Consider the following 18,097-nt stretch of genomic DNA (forward strand, 5'->3'; position numbering starts at 1 on the left):
TGGAAGTTTGGTTTGGGTTCATACGGATTTTTTGTTCAAAGTGTGAAAAAATGTGCATACACTTTCCTTCTCCTTTAAACAACCATGGTGATTATGCACTAAGAGCTTACAAACAAGTAGGCTAGACACACATTATTTAAAGGAGACATATTTGATAAATGGGAAAAACCCTAATTTTGTAGGCAATTATAAATAATATATGGTGCTGGTTTCACTTTGTGCTAAAAATTAATCCTATCTGTAACAATGGCCCCTTTATTGGAGCTCCCTATAGATCATATCACTTCTCTGTCAGAGTTTGAAATGAGGGGTGGGCGTGTCCTAACGGTCCCTGCCAGAAGCACAGTAGGAGGGAGAGAGCCAATCACAGCCCTGCAGTCACACAAGCACAGACAGGCTTCAGTTCCCTATGAGGTCAGCCTAGCTGCTGATTGGTTCCTATCCTACAGTGCAGTGTACTGAGGGCCGCCGGCTCCCCAGCTCATCCAGAGAATTCACCCAGTAGAAAGTGAAATGGATGGGTGGGGTTTGGGGCGAATTTCTCAATAAATCAGTCCAAAACACAACTTTTTTAGCACAAACCTTCTATATCTAGATGAGTACAATTCCCTGGTACATTGTTTGCCTATTTGTGTCTGTTAGTTACCCTCCCATATAGATTGTAAGCTCTACGGGGCAGGGACCTCCTTCCTCTTGTGTCCTCGACTCTTAACTTATTGCAGCTGTATTTATTGTTTATACTTTGTATTTATCTATTATCTTATTAACACTCTGTTTGTATTAATGTATTCTACTGTACAGCGCTGCAAACATAAGTAGCGCTTTATAAATAAAGATATACATACATACATACATTGTTAATTTTTATAGGCTATGTCTCCTTTAAGTTGGATACTGTGATACTTTATTTCAGCATATGTGGATGGCTGTAGCTTGTCCAACAGCAGTATAACTGCTTCATTTATCACACATAAATAACTCTGCATCTGTACATGCACAGACACAGTACAGGATAACAACATTCTAGTCAGTATGAATCATGTGTTTCCGGGGATAAATATTCCTATGCAATCAGCCAATAGGCTAGAAACTGTGCTTGTGACAGCAATTGCTTGAAGGCACAAAAGATTTAGAAACTGTGAGGGAAATATTTTAGGAATGGTAAATATCTTGGTGCATTTCTAGCTGTAACCACAGTAAACTCAATTTGCTTTGTGTTTTTATAGCTTCCACATTATCAGTCTGAAAGAAAATAAATATTTTATAGAAAAATGCTCAGCTTCCCTGAACTGGGGGTGAAGCCACCATTCAAATACAGAAGAGGCAATACTTGAAAAGCATCAGATGTTTGGCACACCCCAGATCATCCTAAAGGCAATAAAGAAGCACATTTCTCACAATCAAGTCTATATTTATAGTAGTGCACAGATTTTCTAGTAATGGATGTTCTAATTCATAGAATATTCAATTAAAATTGATTTTTGTGTGTGTGTACAGGCTGATGGAGGTCTGAGATGAGCAGACCATTTGTCAATTTGTCTGGTAAAGTAATCACTATCAGATCTGCAGGTGCAATGGTTTAGTAGTAATTCTCTGGTGAATTCATATCTAAAGTGTTTAAAACCAGTAAGGTCAATGTGTGCACCCACTACCCCCAGATTTGCTTTTCAGTGGAAAAGCCATTTCTTTTTCTATCTACACAAGCAGCCTATTGATACTATATTTTCAGTATTCCTACACATTTGGCAAAATGTAATATGTGAATAGGATATTAAATAGAGTATTTTCAGACAGATTTAAAAGCAACTGCAAAGAAACATTGTCTGGCATTCTTATTTGGCAGCATTTGTAATGTTGTATGCATATTTTGATTTATTTGACATTTTATATCTATTCAAGTTATAAGTGTTACCCTACTTTCTGTTTGGCACCTAGGCAAACAAGGAGCTCACATAGGGTGCTGTGTAAACCCATAGGGAGATGATAGCATCCACTCATTGATGCAGGCAAGCTTCCCAATCCATATCTGACCAAGTCACAATCAGTTATCAATTGGTAAGTTGTTTTGCCCTCTACATGTGCCAAAAGGCTAGCAAGTTGGTTAAAGGTAGCAGAATCAGCAACCTACAAACCAATGAAAAATAGAGTTCAATGGCATCTGAAGCACTGCATGTTGCTGACCCATGATTTAGTAATAATGAAACATATTAAGTTAATTTTAAGAAAGACGAGTCCTTTCGATTTTAACCTTTTTGTCTAACTGCTAGTCATTTGAAGCCTCTCTAGTTTGCCTCAGACAGGGAAAAATGCCCTTCCTTACTTCTAGGGGGCAATCAGATCATTCTCTGGATAATTATAAAAGTATATTCAGGTTAAGAACTAGGGGTAGGCAGGGTAGGGGGTGCTCTTGGGTCCTGTGCACACTCCTGCCTTCTCCTCAGTTGTCACCATGTGTATGTGCATGCTCTTGCTGGGGCAGGGGGCAAGGTGGTTGGCCAGGTTGCCTAACACACCTAGGCATTTCAGCCTGCCACTGAGTGTATGTTCTCCATTGCTAAAAAGGCATCAAACCAGTTTATTGTATGGACCCTTTAAATATTTACAAAAACACACATACAGTAGATGTCTAGCAATCTGGCATCCATAAATTGAAGAGGACACACCAAAGTAGACAGGATGGTTCAGGTGCTCCAGCCCTTCAGCTCAAGCGAGCGGATAAACCGTTCAACATCAAAACAAAAAGGGAGGAAAAAAGGGCACTCTGGTAATCCAAAAACAGGCACTTCCAATAGTTAAAAAGAAAAAAAACCTTTATTGTACGCTCATCTCATAAAGCCTGATGCGTTTGTGTCCATCTGACACTTAACGGCACATTCACTATTCCACGAACGCTCCGAGCATATTTTCCGCAACTTTTTCGTATTTTGCGACAAAATTTGTGCGACAAAATCGTATTGTCGCGCCGAGTATGAAAGTTTCGGATTCATTCAAGCTTCGTTACCGTGAATTTCCTTGGGCCAGGTTGGAGCCCGCATAGTGCCATTGATTCCTAGGGGAACCTTCCAAAATCATGCACAGAAGGATCAAAGTCGGAAAGGTTTTCCTGCATTTTACGATCGTTTGGTACAAAAATTTTGTGACTTTCGGATCGCCAATACAATATTATCGTTACTAATACGATTTTTTTCGGAAGCATATTCGTGATATTTGCGGTCTTAAGAAATTATCGTATCCAATCCAAATTTATCCCATTTGGGATTCAAACTCGTGATTTCATGAATCTGGCCCTTAATCATAGGCTTAAATGTACATAAAATAGCATCAGTATATTAAACACCAATAGGAAACAAGATAATTGTTAATGTGGCACCCTGGGAAATAAAGAATATGGCTAGCCCTGTGTGAAATTTTAAAATTAAATATGTGTGCCCTTGGTTTGTTTGTGTGCACCATGAATCATATAATCCCAAGGGGCAGCCATTGGTACTTAACATGAGCATTTAGGACTTCCCAATGGCACATACTACTAAAAAGGTATAATTTTATGGAAATGTTTTATTTAGATGAAGCAGGGTTTTGCATATGGGCTGTTTTATGCAATATATTTTTAAATAGGCCTTCATTGTTTGGGGGTATAGTTTCTTTTCAGAGCTGCAGGAGTGTGGTTAGCCAACTACCCTGATTAAGTTATTATTTTTTATTCATATAGCACCTACATCTTCAGCAGCACTTTTCAGTGATTATACAGTATATATAAACTGCTCCACTGAAGCTTACAATCTAAGGTTCCTATCACATCCACAAATTGCAGTTCATTTTATCAGAAGCCAATTAACCTCTCTGGAGTGTGGTAGGATACACACAAACCCCTTGCAGATAGAGCCCTGGCTGGAACCAAAACCTAGGAATTCAGCACCACAAAGCAGCAGTACTAACCATTGTGCCACCATAGAGAGGCACTTGAAGGAGTACCTGTGGCTCTCTGATCTATTAAGCTGTAGAGAAGAAAAGGAAACACTCCCAAATTGCAATGCAATAATAAAAGGTGGTACTATCTGGCATCTAATAAAAGGTTTTGAAATCAGTATGCTAAAATATGCCAGCGATGTACTTTTGAGAATGCCCATATTGAAAGGTATATGTTGAGCAGACTTGTAGAATAGGGAAACAGGGTCGCCATCAGGGGTGTACAAGGTGTAATCAACTCAGGGACCCTATGGCAGACGGGGAACTAAAAGATACAAAATGGCAATTAGGGGGAAGAGCTTGCAGGGGACTGGGTGGGCTTTGTTAGATTACAAGCAGGGTTCTGTCTTAATGGGGCATGCATTGCACTGTGATGTTCCTTTCCTTATTGACACAACATGTGCAGGGAATTGTGGGATTTGGAGGATGCAGGCTGGAAGCAGGCTGGGGACAGTCGACTACTGTTACATTTTATTTGAGTCTCAAAGTAGTCAGCCAGATCAGCAGGAGAACAGGGGACCGGGCTTGGGTAACTGTTCCAAACCATATTATTATATTAAAAATTATGAAAAGGCTGCATATTTTATAATTGATGTAAATTGTGCAAAGTTGCTAAATTATATTTACTTTTCAAAAAGTGTTTGGGTGGATGAAGGCATGAACCAAAATGAAACCATTTGTCAGTGGCATACATTTGCAACCCTGGTACCCCTGCAAAAAAATAATTCCCGGCCCCCACATGATATGCACCGGTGACCTTCCCTGAATGCAATGCATAAACAGAATCCTTAAAGGAGAAAGAAAGACTACATCACTGGGGAGGGGTGTCAAAATGTTAGGCACCCCCTAATGACTTTAATCGCTTACATGAAGTGTTGCTCCTGAGAAAACACCGGATGGGGTGCATGCACAGTAGAGAGAAAAGCTGTACAAATGAATGCTACATTTTTAGATGGCATATCCTGTTTCAAACTTTAAGGCGTAAAATATGATGAAACTCTAGGCTCCCTGTACAAAATGAGCCTTGTGACCTAAATGGCTGGGTCTTTTACTAGAACTGTGAGAGAAGCTGAGCTGATGACAATCCCACTGTTGGCTAGGGGAGGGAGCTGCACAAGCCTGGATGGCTATTTGCCTTAGGAGTAGAGGAAAGCATATGTAGTGTGGACCGTCACTTACGAGAGTGGGCTCTATTGTATCCTTTCACCCCACAATAATTCCAGTGTACTTTTGTGCTGAGAGAAGGAATTTGCTTATAACTTTCGTAACCAACTCTCTTGTTGATCTATGGGGCCGACCTTTTTATACTCTTCTTAAATGGTGGTCTTGTGAGTAGGACCTAGGGCAAAAATAATCTGGGTGGGTGGGGTATTCAGGCAGTTAGGTCTGCTTCCTCTATAGTTGTTAGAAATACCCCCTCCCTAGCCATTCTCCTACCTACTGGACCGCAAGGGTGTGGCAATACAAGCAGTGGGTGAGCATGGTGTGCTGTGTGTGGCCCCTTCTAAGATTTTTTGCAGGAAATGTTTGCATCATTCTGAAAAACAGGCAGAAACCATCTGAATTGCATCTAACTGAAGAATGGCAAGAAACATCATCACATGATGATGTTGCGTGATGATGTTAGCGACTTACGGCACTGATATCTTCACGCGTGTCCCTTTGTCTGGGTTTAAACGAGAACTAAAGCCTTACTAAAGGAGTAGGACAGAAATGTTATACATTATGTTTTGGGTTTCTGTACCAGCCCAAGGTGACCACAACCCTTTAACGGGGAAGATTTGTGCCTCCAAAGATGCCCCAGTAGCTCCCAATCTTCTTTTCTGCTGATTCCCTGCACATGCTCTGTGCTGCTGTCACTTACTGAGCTTAGGGACCCACTCAAAATATACTGTATATACAGAATATAAATGTAACAGTAAAAAAATCTTATTAGTAATTCATTCATTTTCACATTACCTGATAGATCTAAAAGCAGGGCATTTGCATAATCAGCCCTGTATCATCAGCTTATATGACAGAAAACCCTCATTTTCTGCTTGTTAATTTGCAACAACCCCTAAGCACCGCTTCTCAGCATCTGCTCAGACCACACTGAGCATGTGCAATGACCTATAATATCATTACTACTGTAGCGATGCTGACACTTTATGCCAGTGCAGTCAGTTTATAATATAAAATATGGCATTTCTAGCCATATAGATTTTTAGAATTTAGTTCTCCTTCAAAACCTGGCAAAGGTGGCGACCCTACCTTACCTGGGGGTTTCCTGTGTGTCTTTGACCCATGCTACTTTCTGGTTGCTGCAGCTTGGGTTTTGTTTAGCCTCCACTGATTTGCAAAACTTGTTAAAACAATAATACAAATCTTAACTGGTCAATTAAAATGCTTGGATGATTTACCGAAATATCTCAACACATCTATAGGATTAATCACGTCAATCCCGAAAGGATGCCTCCTAAAAGAAAACCTAAACTCCTAAAAAAACAAGACCTGAACTTATACCTACAAAACTGAAGACCGACAAATAAATACCCACAAGAACTTACTTCCCAAGTTTTACTGGCTATATCCCCATTTCTACTTCCCCCCCCCCCCCTTTTTTTTATTGCTTGTGGTTACCCCCCTTTACCCTGAAGTGTCCCCCCCCCTATGTTTATGGCTATATTACATACTTACCTGGCACCCTGGGATACCCCAACAGGTGCTCCTCTGTACATTGTTATTCTAAATCGCAAAATAAAAACAATTATAAAAAAAAAAAAAATAATAATACAAAAGGTTAGATATGACTGAAACATGTAGCACAGCATCAAATAAGCCCCAATCCCTTATTTCTTACTTTTCACTATTTCTTACTTACACAAACCCTGCCTTCCCTCGTACATAACTAGTGGCTGGGAGCAGCTAGGGAACCTCCTGATTCCAAGCTATGCCTGTCTGCCCTCCCGTCCTACAGCACACCGGCCTCTTCACCAAATTCAATGCAATTTGCCTTCGCTAAATCATTTCCTGAGTTCCAAGCCTCACTCTTAGCTTGCAAGCAGCAGCCAATTAGATGCAACTCAAGCGATCAGTGATTGGCCGGAACTTATTGCTTCCTGCCTGCATACTTTTCTGGATTTGTGTGTGTTAAGGAGCTTGGGGATTCTTCATGTCAATGAGAATTTAAGTGTATAAAAGGTATGCACGCAAGTTTCCTTAGATTAGGACAGTAGTTTATGCAGCCTGTCACAAATTAGATTTTATAGTGGGATATAACTATACTGGTTGCTGTGACCTGTGTGACACAGATTTCCATTTGACCTTTAATCTAATGAAAGGGTTGGACGAACTTGGTAATGTAGAGCAAAGGTTGCTTGTGTATGTGATACAAATATCGGTCTAATATCACCTGCTTTACCTTACAGAACAGAAACAAAGCTGCTGGCAATTTGCACTTATTGCCAAAACCAGGTTTGGAACCAAGTGTGCCTTTTTTAGTCCTTCACTATGCTGCCAAATACAGGGTAAGCATTTTGTTACTGTAGTGCATGAGTAGCATTCTGTTAAATGTCAACAGTTGCTATGGTATAAAAATTACTATGTATGCTAATTAAATTCATATTTCTCCCTCCGTCCTGTTTAACCCTTTTAAGTGTCAGCAAGATTTCATATTCAGATGCATTCAGTACCAGTGTCCTGGGGGAATGGTTTAGGTCACCTAGAAATACATTATATTGTTTTTCACAACCTGAGCTTTTTAAATCTGCTTGTCTTTTGTTTTTTGTAATTTAATTCCTCTAAAACTTATATCCGTAAGTTATTTTATGCATGAAAATACAAGTGATTTGCAGACCCCTGTGTGTCACAAATTTATCAATACCAAAAATGTATAGTTTTATGGCAATGCAAGCAGAGCTGTGGAGTCAGAAGCAATTTACCTGAAGTCGGCAAAAATGTACTGACTCCAATTCCTAATAAATTTAAATTGTAAAAAATATGTTACAAACCCTATTTCCAAGATAATACTCATAATAAAGCACTTCTCTGCTGTAAGAATAAAGCCCAGTGTGTAGTTGTTTCACTAGTGTGAAGTCCAGCTGAGCTATTATAACCTTGTTGTTTTTATTTTTTATCTTTTGTTTTAATGTTCGGTTTAAGAAATGTTTGTTGTTTCTTTAATAAATAAATAAAAAAGCCACAATGACATAGGCTTAGTTATAGATTTAGACCCAAACCTGAGCAGTATGCTCATTCATGTTGGCAGTGCCAGGCTTGGATGGCCAATAGGGTAGTATGTCAGCTTCCTAGCCAGTAGTTCTTTGGTTTGTTCTCAAAAGCAGACACCATCTTCATATAGCTTTAAAGGGGAAGGAAAGGCAAAGTCACTTGGGGGTGCCAAAATGTTAGGCACCCCCAAGTGACTTTAACCGCTTACCTTGTACCCCAGGCTGGTGCCCCTGTTCTGAGAAAACCGCACCAGCCCGAGGTACCTGTAACGGAGCGCTTCCTCCTTCCGGCTTCCTTTTCCTAAAATGCCTGTAGTAGAGTGAAAAGCTGACTTTTCTGTTAAAGTTCGGCTTCTCACTCTACTGCGCATGCGCGCGCATGGAACCAGGAAGGAGGAAGCGATCGCAGCTACCCCGGGCTGGTGCTGTTCTCCCCGAACAGGGGCACCAGCCCAGGGTAAAAGGTAGGCGATATAAGTCACTTGGGGGTGCCTAACATTTTGGCACCCCCAAGTGACTTTGCCTTTCTTTCTCCTTTAAAGCTGATGAGCTTTGGCAGTGATAAAATGCCTTGTTTGTTGTGGTTTTTCAATCAACATGAAAAAATGCATATATATGCATGCAGTATATTTGAAACAAAAGAGTCTGAGGTACTGTGAAATGAGTAGTCAGAGTCGTAGGATATTTGTACTGATTCCACAGCCCTGGATTTAAGGGTCAAGATCTCCCAGCAGTACACAACCATATTTTTCAAGTGCTACTCCAGAAATCAGCATACTATATTTAAAGGAGAAGGAAAGGCTAAGTTACTTGGGGGTGCCTAACATTTTGGCATGATTGGCATACCTGATATTCAGAATTACGGGAAGGCCATCTCCAATAGAATCTATTTTTAGAAAATAATTCTATATTTAAAAATTATTACCTTTTTCCACTGTAATAATAAACTGTACGTTGTATGTGATAGTAATTAAGCTGCATGATTCCATAATGGTGGCAAAAAAATCCTTCTGGGTTTATTTAATGTTCAAATGTTTTTAGCAGAGTAAAACATAAATTATTATTACAATAAATTATGGAGATCTGAGTTCCATAAAGATTCCATATCCTGATAACCTCAAGTTCCAAGCATTCCAGATAATAGATCCTATATCTATGTCAGTCAAGCACAACTTAGTACACTTTCACAGACTTTTATATCCCATATTACTTTGCATTAGTAATGATGCTATTTAGATTTGATTACTGAATACTTTATTTAGCAGATAATGAATGAAGCAGATAAGGGCTTTCCAACTTGCTGAGCAGTGGCTTAAATTACACCTGCTGGAAGCCACATGGTGCTGGTCTGTCCTGTTTATTTCATCCATCCTTTGTTTGTTTTTTTTACTTATTTTCTTCTTTTTCTGGAATAATTTATGTGCCACTTTATTTTATCCATGGGAATGTAGATCCTTAAATTGGTTCTAAAAGGTAAAATATCTTTCTGGAATTTCATTATTTGCAACAAAATTTTTATAATTTCTATGCATGGATTTGGCTCTTGGCCATTGTTATAAGCTTTGAAGAGTTAATGCATGCTAATATACCTCCTTTTCTGTAATATCTTAATTTAACAAATGAGAAAGCCATTGTTCTATTATCAAGTATCTTTTGTTTTTTCAGAAAGCTAGCTGGTTGCACTCTGTTTATAACTGGAGCAAGTCGTGGTATTGGCAAAGCCATTGCATTAAAGGCTGCCAGGGATGGAGCAAACGTTGTTATAGCAGCCAAGACAGCAGAAGCTCACCCTAAGCTTCCGGGCACAATTTATACTGCAGCTAGTGAAAGTAAGTTTGTTTTTTTTTCTTTTTCAAACTGATTAATTTTGTTACTAACAGGTTATAAACAGTAAAAATGTAAATGTGTGACTTGTTTTGAATGTAAGTTCCAAGATCATCGTGCTTATACTCCACTGTGCAATACCAAGAAATAAATTATGGGTAGGGAAATTACTGGCTCTTTCCTGTATATTAGTGAGTTTTATTATTTTATGCAGTTTTACATTTTTATACATTAAACAAATGAGTGTATTGGATTATAGGACCAGCTGTCTTTGTACCCTGCATAGCAGATTTTGTTTATACTGCTGTTATTAATTTTGTTGTGGAAACCTTGCTTCTCTCTCCTTGCATTAGTTGAAGCAGCCGGAGGAAAGGCATTACCGTGCATTGTGGATGTTAGAGATGAGAACCAAATCAGTGCAGCAGTGGAAAAAGCTGTGGATACATTTGGAGGTATGGTATAATAATAATTGGGTACAAGCAAGTTCTTGCTTGCATAATCATTGCTGTTCTAGAAAAGCATTGCAGTTCTCTCAGGTCTGGAGAGGGACCAAAAATAGGCCCTGGCATTTCAAGCACACAGACACCCAACGAGCCCTTCAGAACCTAATAAATAGTGACTGTCTATGGCATCTTGCATTAGCCCCCTGGCATGTGCCAGAATCCACAGATTGCCAGTCTGAGTCTGTCTTCTCTGTATATGGATCCCATTCTCTCTAACACACTTCCTCTGTGTATGTGTGTGCCATTTCCGATGGTATTTTTCCATTTATAAGCACTGTAATTCTAAATAAGTATAACAACTACTTAGAAACAGATTTATTTGCAATCATGTCTATGAATACTATAATGCACAGGTGACACAAATGAAACATAACTTTGGCCATATTAACTTTTCCACATAAAGTAACCTTTGAACAATATTTATATAATAAATAAAGGGGGCTGCATTCTGATCCTGATTCAAATAAATCCACAGCCCATTGCTTGCCAAAGATTAGAAAGCTTTGTTCACAGCCTTAGGGCAGAGACAATGACATTTCATGCAAATTAATAGAATTATTAGATGTTTTAGTATTTACATAACGGATGTCTTTTCTTCAGCTGGACTGAAAATCTTAGAAACCACCAGCTGCTAAATGTGATGGGATTTTCTTTTATTTAAAGTTTTTATAGAGGGAAAGGGGAAAAGTAACTTTTTGTCTTTTCTTTTTTTTGTGACTGAGACTAACATTTTTTGCTTTTTTTTGGACAACCAGGAATAGACATCTTGGTGAATAATGCTAGTGCTATCAGTCTGACCAACACCTTGGAAACACCCATGAAGAAAGTGGATCTTATGATGGGGATCAACACAAGAGGCACATATCTGACGTATGTATTAGGTGACAAACTCTGTTAGAATTTACACGGGATGTCAGTGCCTTTTATTTCTTTATGGTTTTTTTTGGACCACAGGCTGAAAAAACAATCTAGACTAAAAAATACAAAGGAAGACTTATACTTCGTAGTGGAATAACACAAAACAACAAAAGTATTGGACAGCTAACATACATTGTAACAAAGTTTAATCCTTGCCAAGCTAAACCAGAGGAAAACTAAGATCCCCCCGCCCCCCCCCAGCAGGCAGGGTGCTAGTTCTGACTAACATAGGAAAAACCTCTTGATCCTAGTATAGAAAAAGATTTTTATTCCACGCAATTGTATTGTTACATTTGAATTTTTTTAACCAGTTTTACTTTTTTTAACTTCAGCATTTTATAAAAATTTTTTTTTTGGAAAGCAGTACTGTTGGGCAAAATGGGAAAATTAATTAAAGTTATTCTGTTAGACTGGTGACTTACAAGGTATAGGTAGTTGTGTGATTCTTTATCTAGATCAGGGATTCTCAACCTTTTTTACTCCAGAGCCACACTCGGATGTAAAAAGTGTTGGTGAGCCAAATAAGCATTAAGAAAGTTCATTGATTATGCAAAATAAGGACTGTGATTGGCTATTTGGTAGCTCCATGTGGACTAATAGTCTGCAGGTAGCTCTGCTTGTAGTAAAACTGTCTCTGTACTTGTCAAAACTTGTCTTTAAGCCAGAGATTTAAAATTAGGCACCAACATCAAAGGGGGCGGTTCACAAGCCAGTGGTTGGGGATCGCTGATTCAGATTATGCATCTTTTTCCATGATGTTACACATGTTTATGGGGTGGACTCACAGACAGGCTGAGGACAGTAAAAAATCCTTAAAGGAGAACTAAAGCCTAACTTAAGAAGTAGGGCATGAATGCAGAAATGTTGTACATTATGTTTTGGGTTTGGATCCAGCCACAGTCCTTTAGCAAGGAAGATTTGTGCCTCCACAGTTGTCCAGTAACTCCCCATCTTCTTTACTGCTGATTCAATAGCGACTCAAAATATGAGGCATAAATAGAGTATAAATGTAACAGTAAAAGACTGATTAGTAATTTATTTAGATTCACATTAAATGACAGATCCAAAACCAGGGCAACTGCATCAGAACCAAATAATTAACCCTGTAGAATTAGCTTATATGACAGACATATCTGCTTAATAATTTGCAACAGCCCCTAAACTTAGCTTCTCAACAGCTGCTCAGAGCACTCTGAGCATGTGCACTGTCCCGGACAGTTCTAACAGAATCCAAGATAGAAAGCTTCTGTGACCACTGTAAAGACCTATATCATTACTACTATAGAGGTGCTAAACCTTTAAGCCAGTTCAGTCAGTTTATTATATAAAATATTGCATTTTTAGCCATATGCATTTCATCCAGCCTTCAGACCGCCAGCTGTGCAGCACTGATGTAAATAAACCAATGCAGAGCCAGAGAAAACTTGTTGGAACAAACCAGTGAAAGCAACAGATATGCAGGAAACTGTTAAAGCTTCTTGCGTGCTTAATTAACCCCCTAAATTGGTGAATGACAGACATTTGAGTTACAGTGTTGCTGCTACTGCTTCTTACAGGAGACCATGTGACTGTAGTTGGCCTGGTAGAGGAACACATTGACCCCCTCCCACCTGTGCTGCTCAATGCATGTTATTGCCCCCCCCTCTGCTAGCATGTAGGGAAGTGTAGTGTGCTATGTACCAGAGTTCCCTACATGTGATAATTCTTTGCACATTCAAAAGGCTTTCTAGTAGATTTCTGTGATATGGATCCAATCAAGTCACCTTACACCATTGCAGTGTACTGCAGTGCAGAACACCAGGCTGCCACAGCATAAAGGCATATAAATGCATTTTAATAAATGCCAGATTTTATATTGAGTTTAGTACTGCCTTTAGTTTTGGGCGTATTACCATCTTGAGCACATTTATATGCCTTTTAGGCATACTAGATATATACATTTTTTTTAACTGCATGTATACTTTGGTTTGACCAATAATTTTTACTTTACATATACCTTACAGAATGAGGCTTTCATTGCATTTGCCATTCTTTTTTTATTTTTTCTAAATTTCATCAAACGATATTTCAGAAGTCAACATATGTGAATGTTTTAAACAACATTAACAAAATAACAAATAATATTATTAGACTGTTAACACCTTGAGATAACCATAGTGGGGGAGTTTAGCATACTGCTTATTTCCCAGCTGTTCCCCCATTTCTGCTAAAATCCTGAATCTGCTGACTGGAAAACAGTGTTTCTTATTGTATAGTGGATGTGTTTTGGGTAGATCAACTGGAGCAGTGATGTGGTCTAGTAATTATCTGAGGACTGTGTGGACATATTCCAGAAGATTGCTTTATCCAAGTGCTTGGCATGTTTGAAGTTTTTATGCATCTGTAAAGGCTGTAATGCTGCAGCAGTGATGTTTAGGTTTTTTAGTTTATTTAGGGGACCTGTCACCCTCAGAAATAATTAGTCTTTCCCTCACGTCCCTTGGCAGCACTTACTTAGAGAGACGTCATACCTAGGGTAGGAAAAACACCGCCTTCTCCAATAATTAATTCCGCCCCCTTTACCCATAAAACCCCTCTTCCCTCCACCAGCCTTCAGTGTTTTTTTCCTACGCCTGTCAGACGGCCGGATGGATTACACCGTTTACTTGCCTGGGCGCCTGTCAGACGGCCGTGCCCCCAGATGCTGCGTAAGTCCAGGGCGTCATTCAGACGAGTGTGCCCCCTGTGATGTGGTTTTTTTGTGGGAACCCTTACGCTGAGGCCCAGGAGGGCTTGTTATGGGTTGCCAATCGGTGATTGTGCTTCCCTTAAGCGAGTACAAGTGTTTTATGAGTTACCGCAGGTTGGGAGCGCAGATGGAACGCATGGGGCACTTGCGGTGACGTCACTAACTCGCGCCGCGCTGCGTAGGTGAAACGCAGACGCGAGGCAGATGGAACGCATAGGGAGCAGGTCACTTCCGGAGGGCTGGTTTTTAAACTAGCGGTTATGGCGGCGCGTAGCCGCTCCCGGAGTCACTCCTGCTGCCTGTCCACGCGTGCTAAACGATCCATCTCTGCCTCAATGGCTGACACTGCTCCAGAAAAAGTGGAGAAGGGGAAAAGTAAAGAGAAAGCAAAATGTAAAGAAAGTTTATCTGAGTCTCCTAAAGTGAAAAAGGATTTAAAAAAGCCATCTTTAATCTCATGCCTAGGCTGTGAAGCAAAATTCAGTTCCTTAGAAGGAGATAAGCTATGCTGCGCATGCAAAGAGAAACTCAAAAATCCTATTAACCCCTCAGGTGGTGCTGATGAATTAGTTTCTTGGATGAAGGGGGCTATGCTTCAAGCTTTTGAATCTTTCAGTCAACAGAAATCTAAAGAGTCTTTACAAGCTGAGGGGTCTCTTTATGAAGACTGGTCTTCTGATACTTCCCTAGGGGAGGGAACTTCAAAGTGTAAGATTGAATCTGACTCTGAGGAAGGAGAAATTTCGGATTCAGAGGAATTTTTTCCAGTAGATGATATAGGAGCTCTAATTGCAGCAGTCAGAGATACAATGGGTCTGGAAGAATCCTCTGAACCCCCCAGGAAATCTAGTAAATTGTTTGCAAACATAAGTAAACGCAAAGTATCTTTTCCAGTTGATGAGGCTATTAAAAATAAAATTCAAAATCAATGGGCAGTATTGGATAGAAAATGGGCCTTACAAAAGAAATTTAACTTACTTTTTCCTTTTGATATTGAAGATGCAAAATTTTGGGATGCAGCTCCTAAATTAGACCCTCCAGTGGCTCAAACTGTTAAGAGAACTACCTTACCCTTGGAAGACAGTACCGGCCTCAGGGATCCTATGGACAGGAAAGCAGAAGGAGCTTTAAGAAAGACTTACCTGGCAGCCGCAGCTGGGTTTAAACCAGCAATAGCAGCAGCATCAGTAGCTCGGTCACTTAAGGTCTGGATCTTGCAATTAGAGAGTCTTCCTCAGGATAGAAGATCTTTTAAACGTCCTTTTTTTCGAGGTTCAAAAACCTCTTATGGATACAGACAAGACTGGAAAACCGGCAAAACATCTAGAGATAGATCTTTTGGACAGTCTAGAGGAAAATCCTCGAGAGGGAGAGGGCGCCCAAATTTTGGGCAAAGGCCCTTTTCAGCATGACTATCTTCCATTAGCAGGAAGACTAAGATGGTTCATTCAGGAATGGGAAAAGATCACTTCAGACAAATGGGTGCTACAATTAATAAGACTAGGCTATGCCATAGAGTTCACATTGCTTCCACCAAGAAGATTCCTAGAAACTCATCTTCCAAAGCAAAGTTTAGCAAAGCTAGCAATGGAAGCTGCTATCCAAGAATTCAAAGATTTAGGGGTATTAGTTCCGGTACCTCAAGAAGAAAAGTTTTCAGGGGTTTATTCCCAGGTTTTTCTTGTCCCAAAACCAGGGAAAAAATTCAGAACCATTCTGGACTTAAGATTTTTAAACCGTTGCATTCAAAAAAAGAAATTCAAGATGGAGTCTATAAGGTCCACACTGCTCACTATTCACAAAAAGGAGGTGATGTGCACCCTGGATCTACAGAATGCATATTTGCATATTCCAATAAGAGAATGTCATCAGAAATTTCTAAGAGTAGCCATAAGAAGACCATCAGGTACAGAACACCTTCAGTTCACAGCATTACCATTCGGAATTTCAAGTGCCCCAAGGGTATTTACCAAGGTCTTCATTGTGGTAGCAGCATACCTAAGGAACCAAGGTATTTCAATCATTCCATATTTAGACGACTGCCTATTAAAAGCAGAATCAGAACAAGTCCTGAAAAAACAATTATCTCAGGTTCTAGATGTATTCCAGTCACTAGGCTGGCTAGTAAACTGGGAAAAGTCCAATTTATATCCTTCAACAGAAGTAAGATTCCTCGGTATGATATGGAATACTGTGAAAGGGAAAATTTTTCTTCCTCAAGAAAAAAGAGAAAAAATCAAGGAAAAGGTTTACGAATTTCAAATAAGAAAAATTTCTTCAATAAAACAAGGTCTGGAAATTCTAGGTCTCTTCTCGGCAGCCTTAGAAGCAGTGCCCTGGGGGCGTGCTCATATGAAGGAACTCCAGAGATATATGAATCTAGTTTGGGATCATCAGAAAAAGTCACTATATCGAAGGATTCTTGTACCCCAAAAGGTAAAAAACTCCCTTTTCTGGTGGCTTCAATCAAGAAACCTTTCAAGAGGCACCCAGATGTTTCCAGATTCCCCCATACTTATCACGACAGATGCAAGTGGAATAGGTTGGGGAGCACATTTAGGAAATATTGTAAAACAAGGTATTTGGGAAAACGAAGAGATCCATCTGGCTTCAAATTCCTTGGAGCTGGAGGCAGTTTGGAAAGCTCTGCTTGCTTTCAAATCCATGATAAAAGGTTGCGAGGTCCTAATTCATACAGACAACGTGACTGTAGCTTGCTACATAAATCACCAAGGAGGTTCAAGAAGCAGAGATCTAGCCGAAAGAATAAAAAAGATCCTATGTTGGGGAGAGAAATATCTAAAAAGTTTGTCAGCACACCATATTGCGGGTCGCAACAATATTCAAGCAGATTTTCTAAGCCGCAGGGCAGTACTTCCAGGAGAATGGAGCCTAGATCAGGAAACCTTTTTACAAATATGCAATCTATGGGGTCCTCCGAATTTAGACCTCATGGCCTCAAAATACAATACAAAGCATCAAAGATTCTTTTCCCTAACGGCTGGACAAGGGGAAGAAGCAGTAGATGCTATGGCTCAACCATGGCAGTTCAGCCGGGCTTATGTGTTTCCACCAATTCCTATGATAGCAAGAATAGTCAAGAAAATCGCTCTTTGCTCTGCAGAAGTAATTCTAATTGCTCCCTCCTGGCCCAGAAGAAATTGGTACTCAAATCTTCTTCAATTATCTGTAAGTCCTCCATGGCGTCTTCCTGTAAAAGAAAATCTTCTCTCTCAAGGTCCAATTCTGCATCCAAATCCAGCAGCCCTAAGTCTCACAGCCTGGAGACTGAAAGGGATGTAATAAAGTCACAAGGAGTTTCTTCTCCAGTTATTAAGATCCTGTTACAAAGCAGGAAACAAGTAACAAACTTAATTTATCAAAGAGTTTGGATCTCTTTTAGGAAATGGTGTGCCAGCAAAAGTTTGTTTCCAGAAACAGCCACAGTATCAATTATTTTGGATTTTTTGTATGATGGCTTCCAGAAAAATCTTGCCCCAGCTACACTTAAAGTCCAGATTGCAGCCCTATCTGCTTTCTTAAACAAAACTTGGGCAGAACATCCTCTTATTAGAAGATTTATTAAGGCCATCCAGAACTTGAAACCAAAAAAGGATACCCTAAAATCGAACTGGGATCTGGATATAGTTTTAAAATCCTTGCAACATACTCCCTTCGAACCTTTAGAAGAAGCTTCTATGTTTCACATTTCTATCAAAACAGTATTCTTGGTGGCTATCTGTTCAGCAAGGCGTGTAGGTGAAATTCAAGCCTTATCTTGCAAAGAATCATGTCTTCAGATATTTCCAGATAAAATCGTTCTTAAAGCAGACCCCTTATTCCGACCAAAAGTCTCATCAAATTTTCATAGGAATTTTGAGGTCATTCTTCCAGCCTTTTTTACTAATCCAAAAAATGAGGCAGAACGAAAGTTACACTTGCTGGAT

At 39.6% G+C, this 18,097-nt stretch overlaps 2 protein-coding genes across 2 annotated transcripts in view; one reads left to right on the forward strand and one right to left on the reverse strand.

Annotated features, from left to right (window-relative positions):
- The window catches only part of ptbp3 (polypyrimidine tract binding protein 3), a 129,937-nt gene extending 123,003 nt beyond the window's left edge, over nucleotides 1-6,934 (reverse strand). The window contains exon 1 of the mRNA XM_012956445.3: nucleotides 6,830-6,934. The gene's annotated coding sequence lies outside the window, so the exon portion shown is untranslated. The remainder of the gene's footprint in view (nucleotides 1-6,829) is intronic.
- A 157-nt stretch (nucleotides 6,935-7,091) lies between these two features.
- The window catches only part of hsdl2 (hydroxysteroid dehydrogenase like 2), a 35,129-nt gene continuing 24,123 nt past the window's right edge, over nucleotides 7,092-18,097 (forward strand). Inside the window, 5 exon segments of the mRNA NM_001008673.1 lie at nucleotides 7,092-7,149; nucleotides 7,377-7,475; nucleotides 9,843-10,006; nucleotides 10,355-10,453; nucleotides 11,260-11,374. Of these exon segments, the coding sequence (NP_001008673.1) occupies nucleotides 7,459-7,475; nucleotides 9,843-10,006; nucleotides 10,355-10,453; nucleotides 11,260-11,374 (395 nt within the window). The 5' untranslated portion in view covers nucleotides 7,092-7,149; nucleotides 7,377-7,458.

The sequence above is a fragment of the Xenopus tropicalis genome, chromosome 1, assembly GCF_000004195.4.
Source record: "Xenopus tropicalis strain Nigerian chromosome 1, UCB_Xtro_10.0, whole genome shotgun sequence".
Lineage (NCBI taxonomy): Eukaryota > Metazoa > Chordata > Amphibia > Anura > Pipidae > Xenopus > Xenopus tropicalis.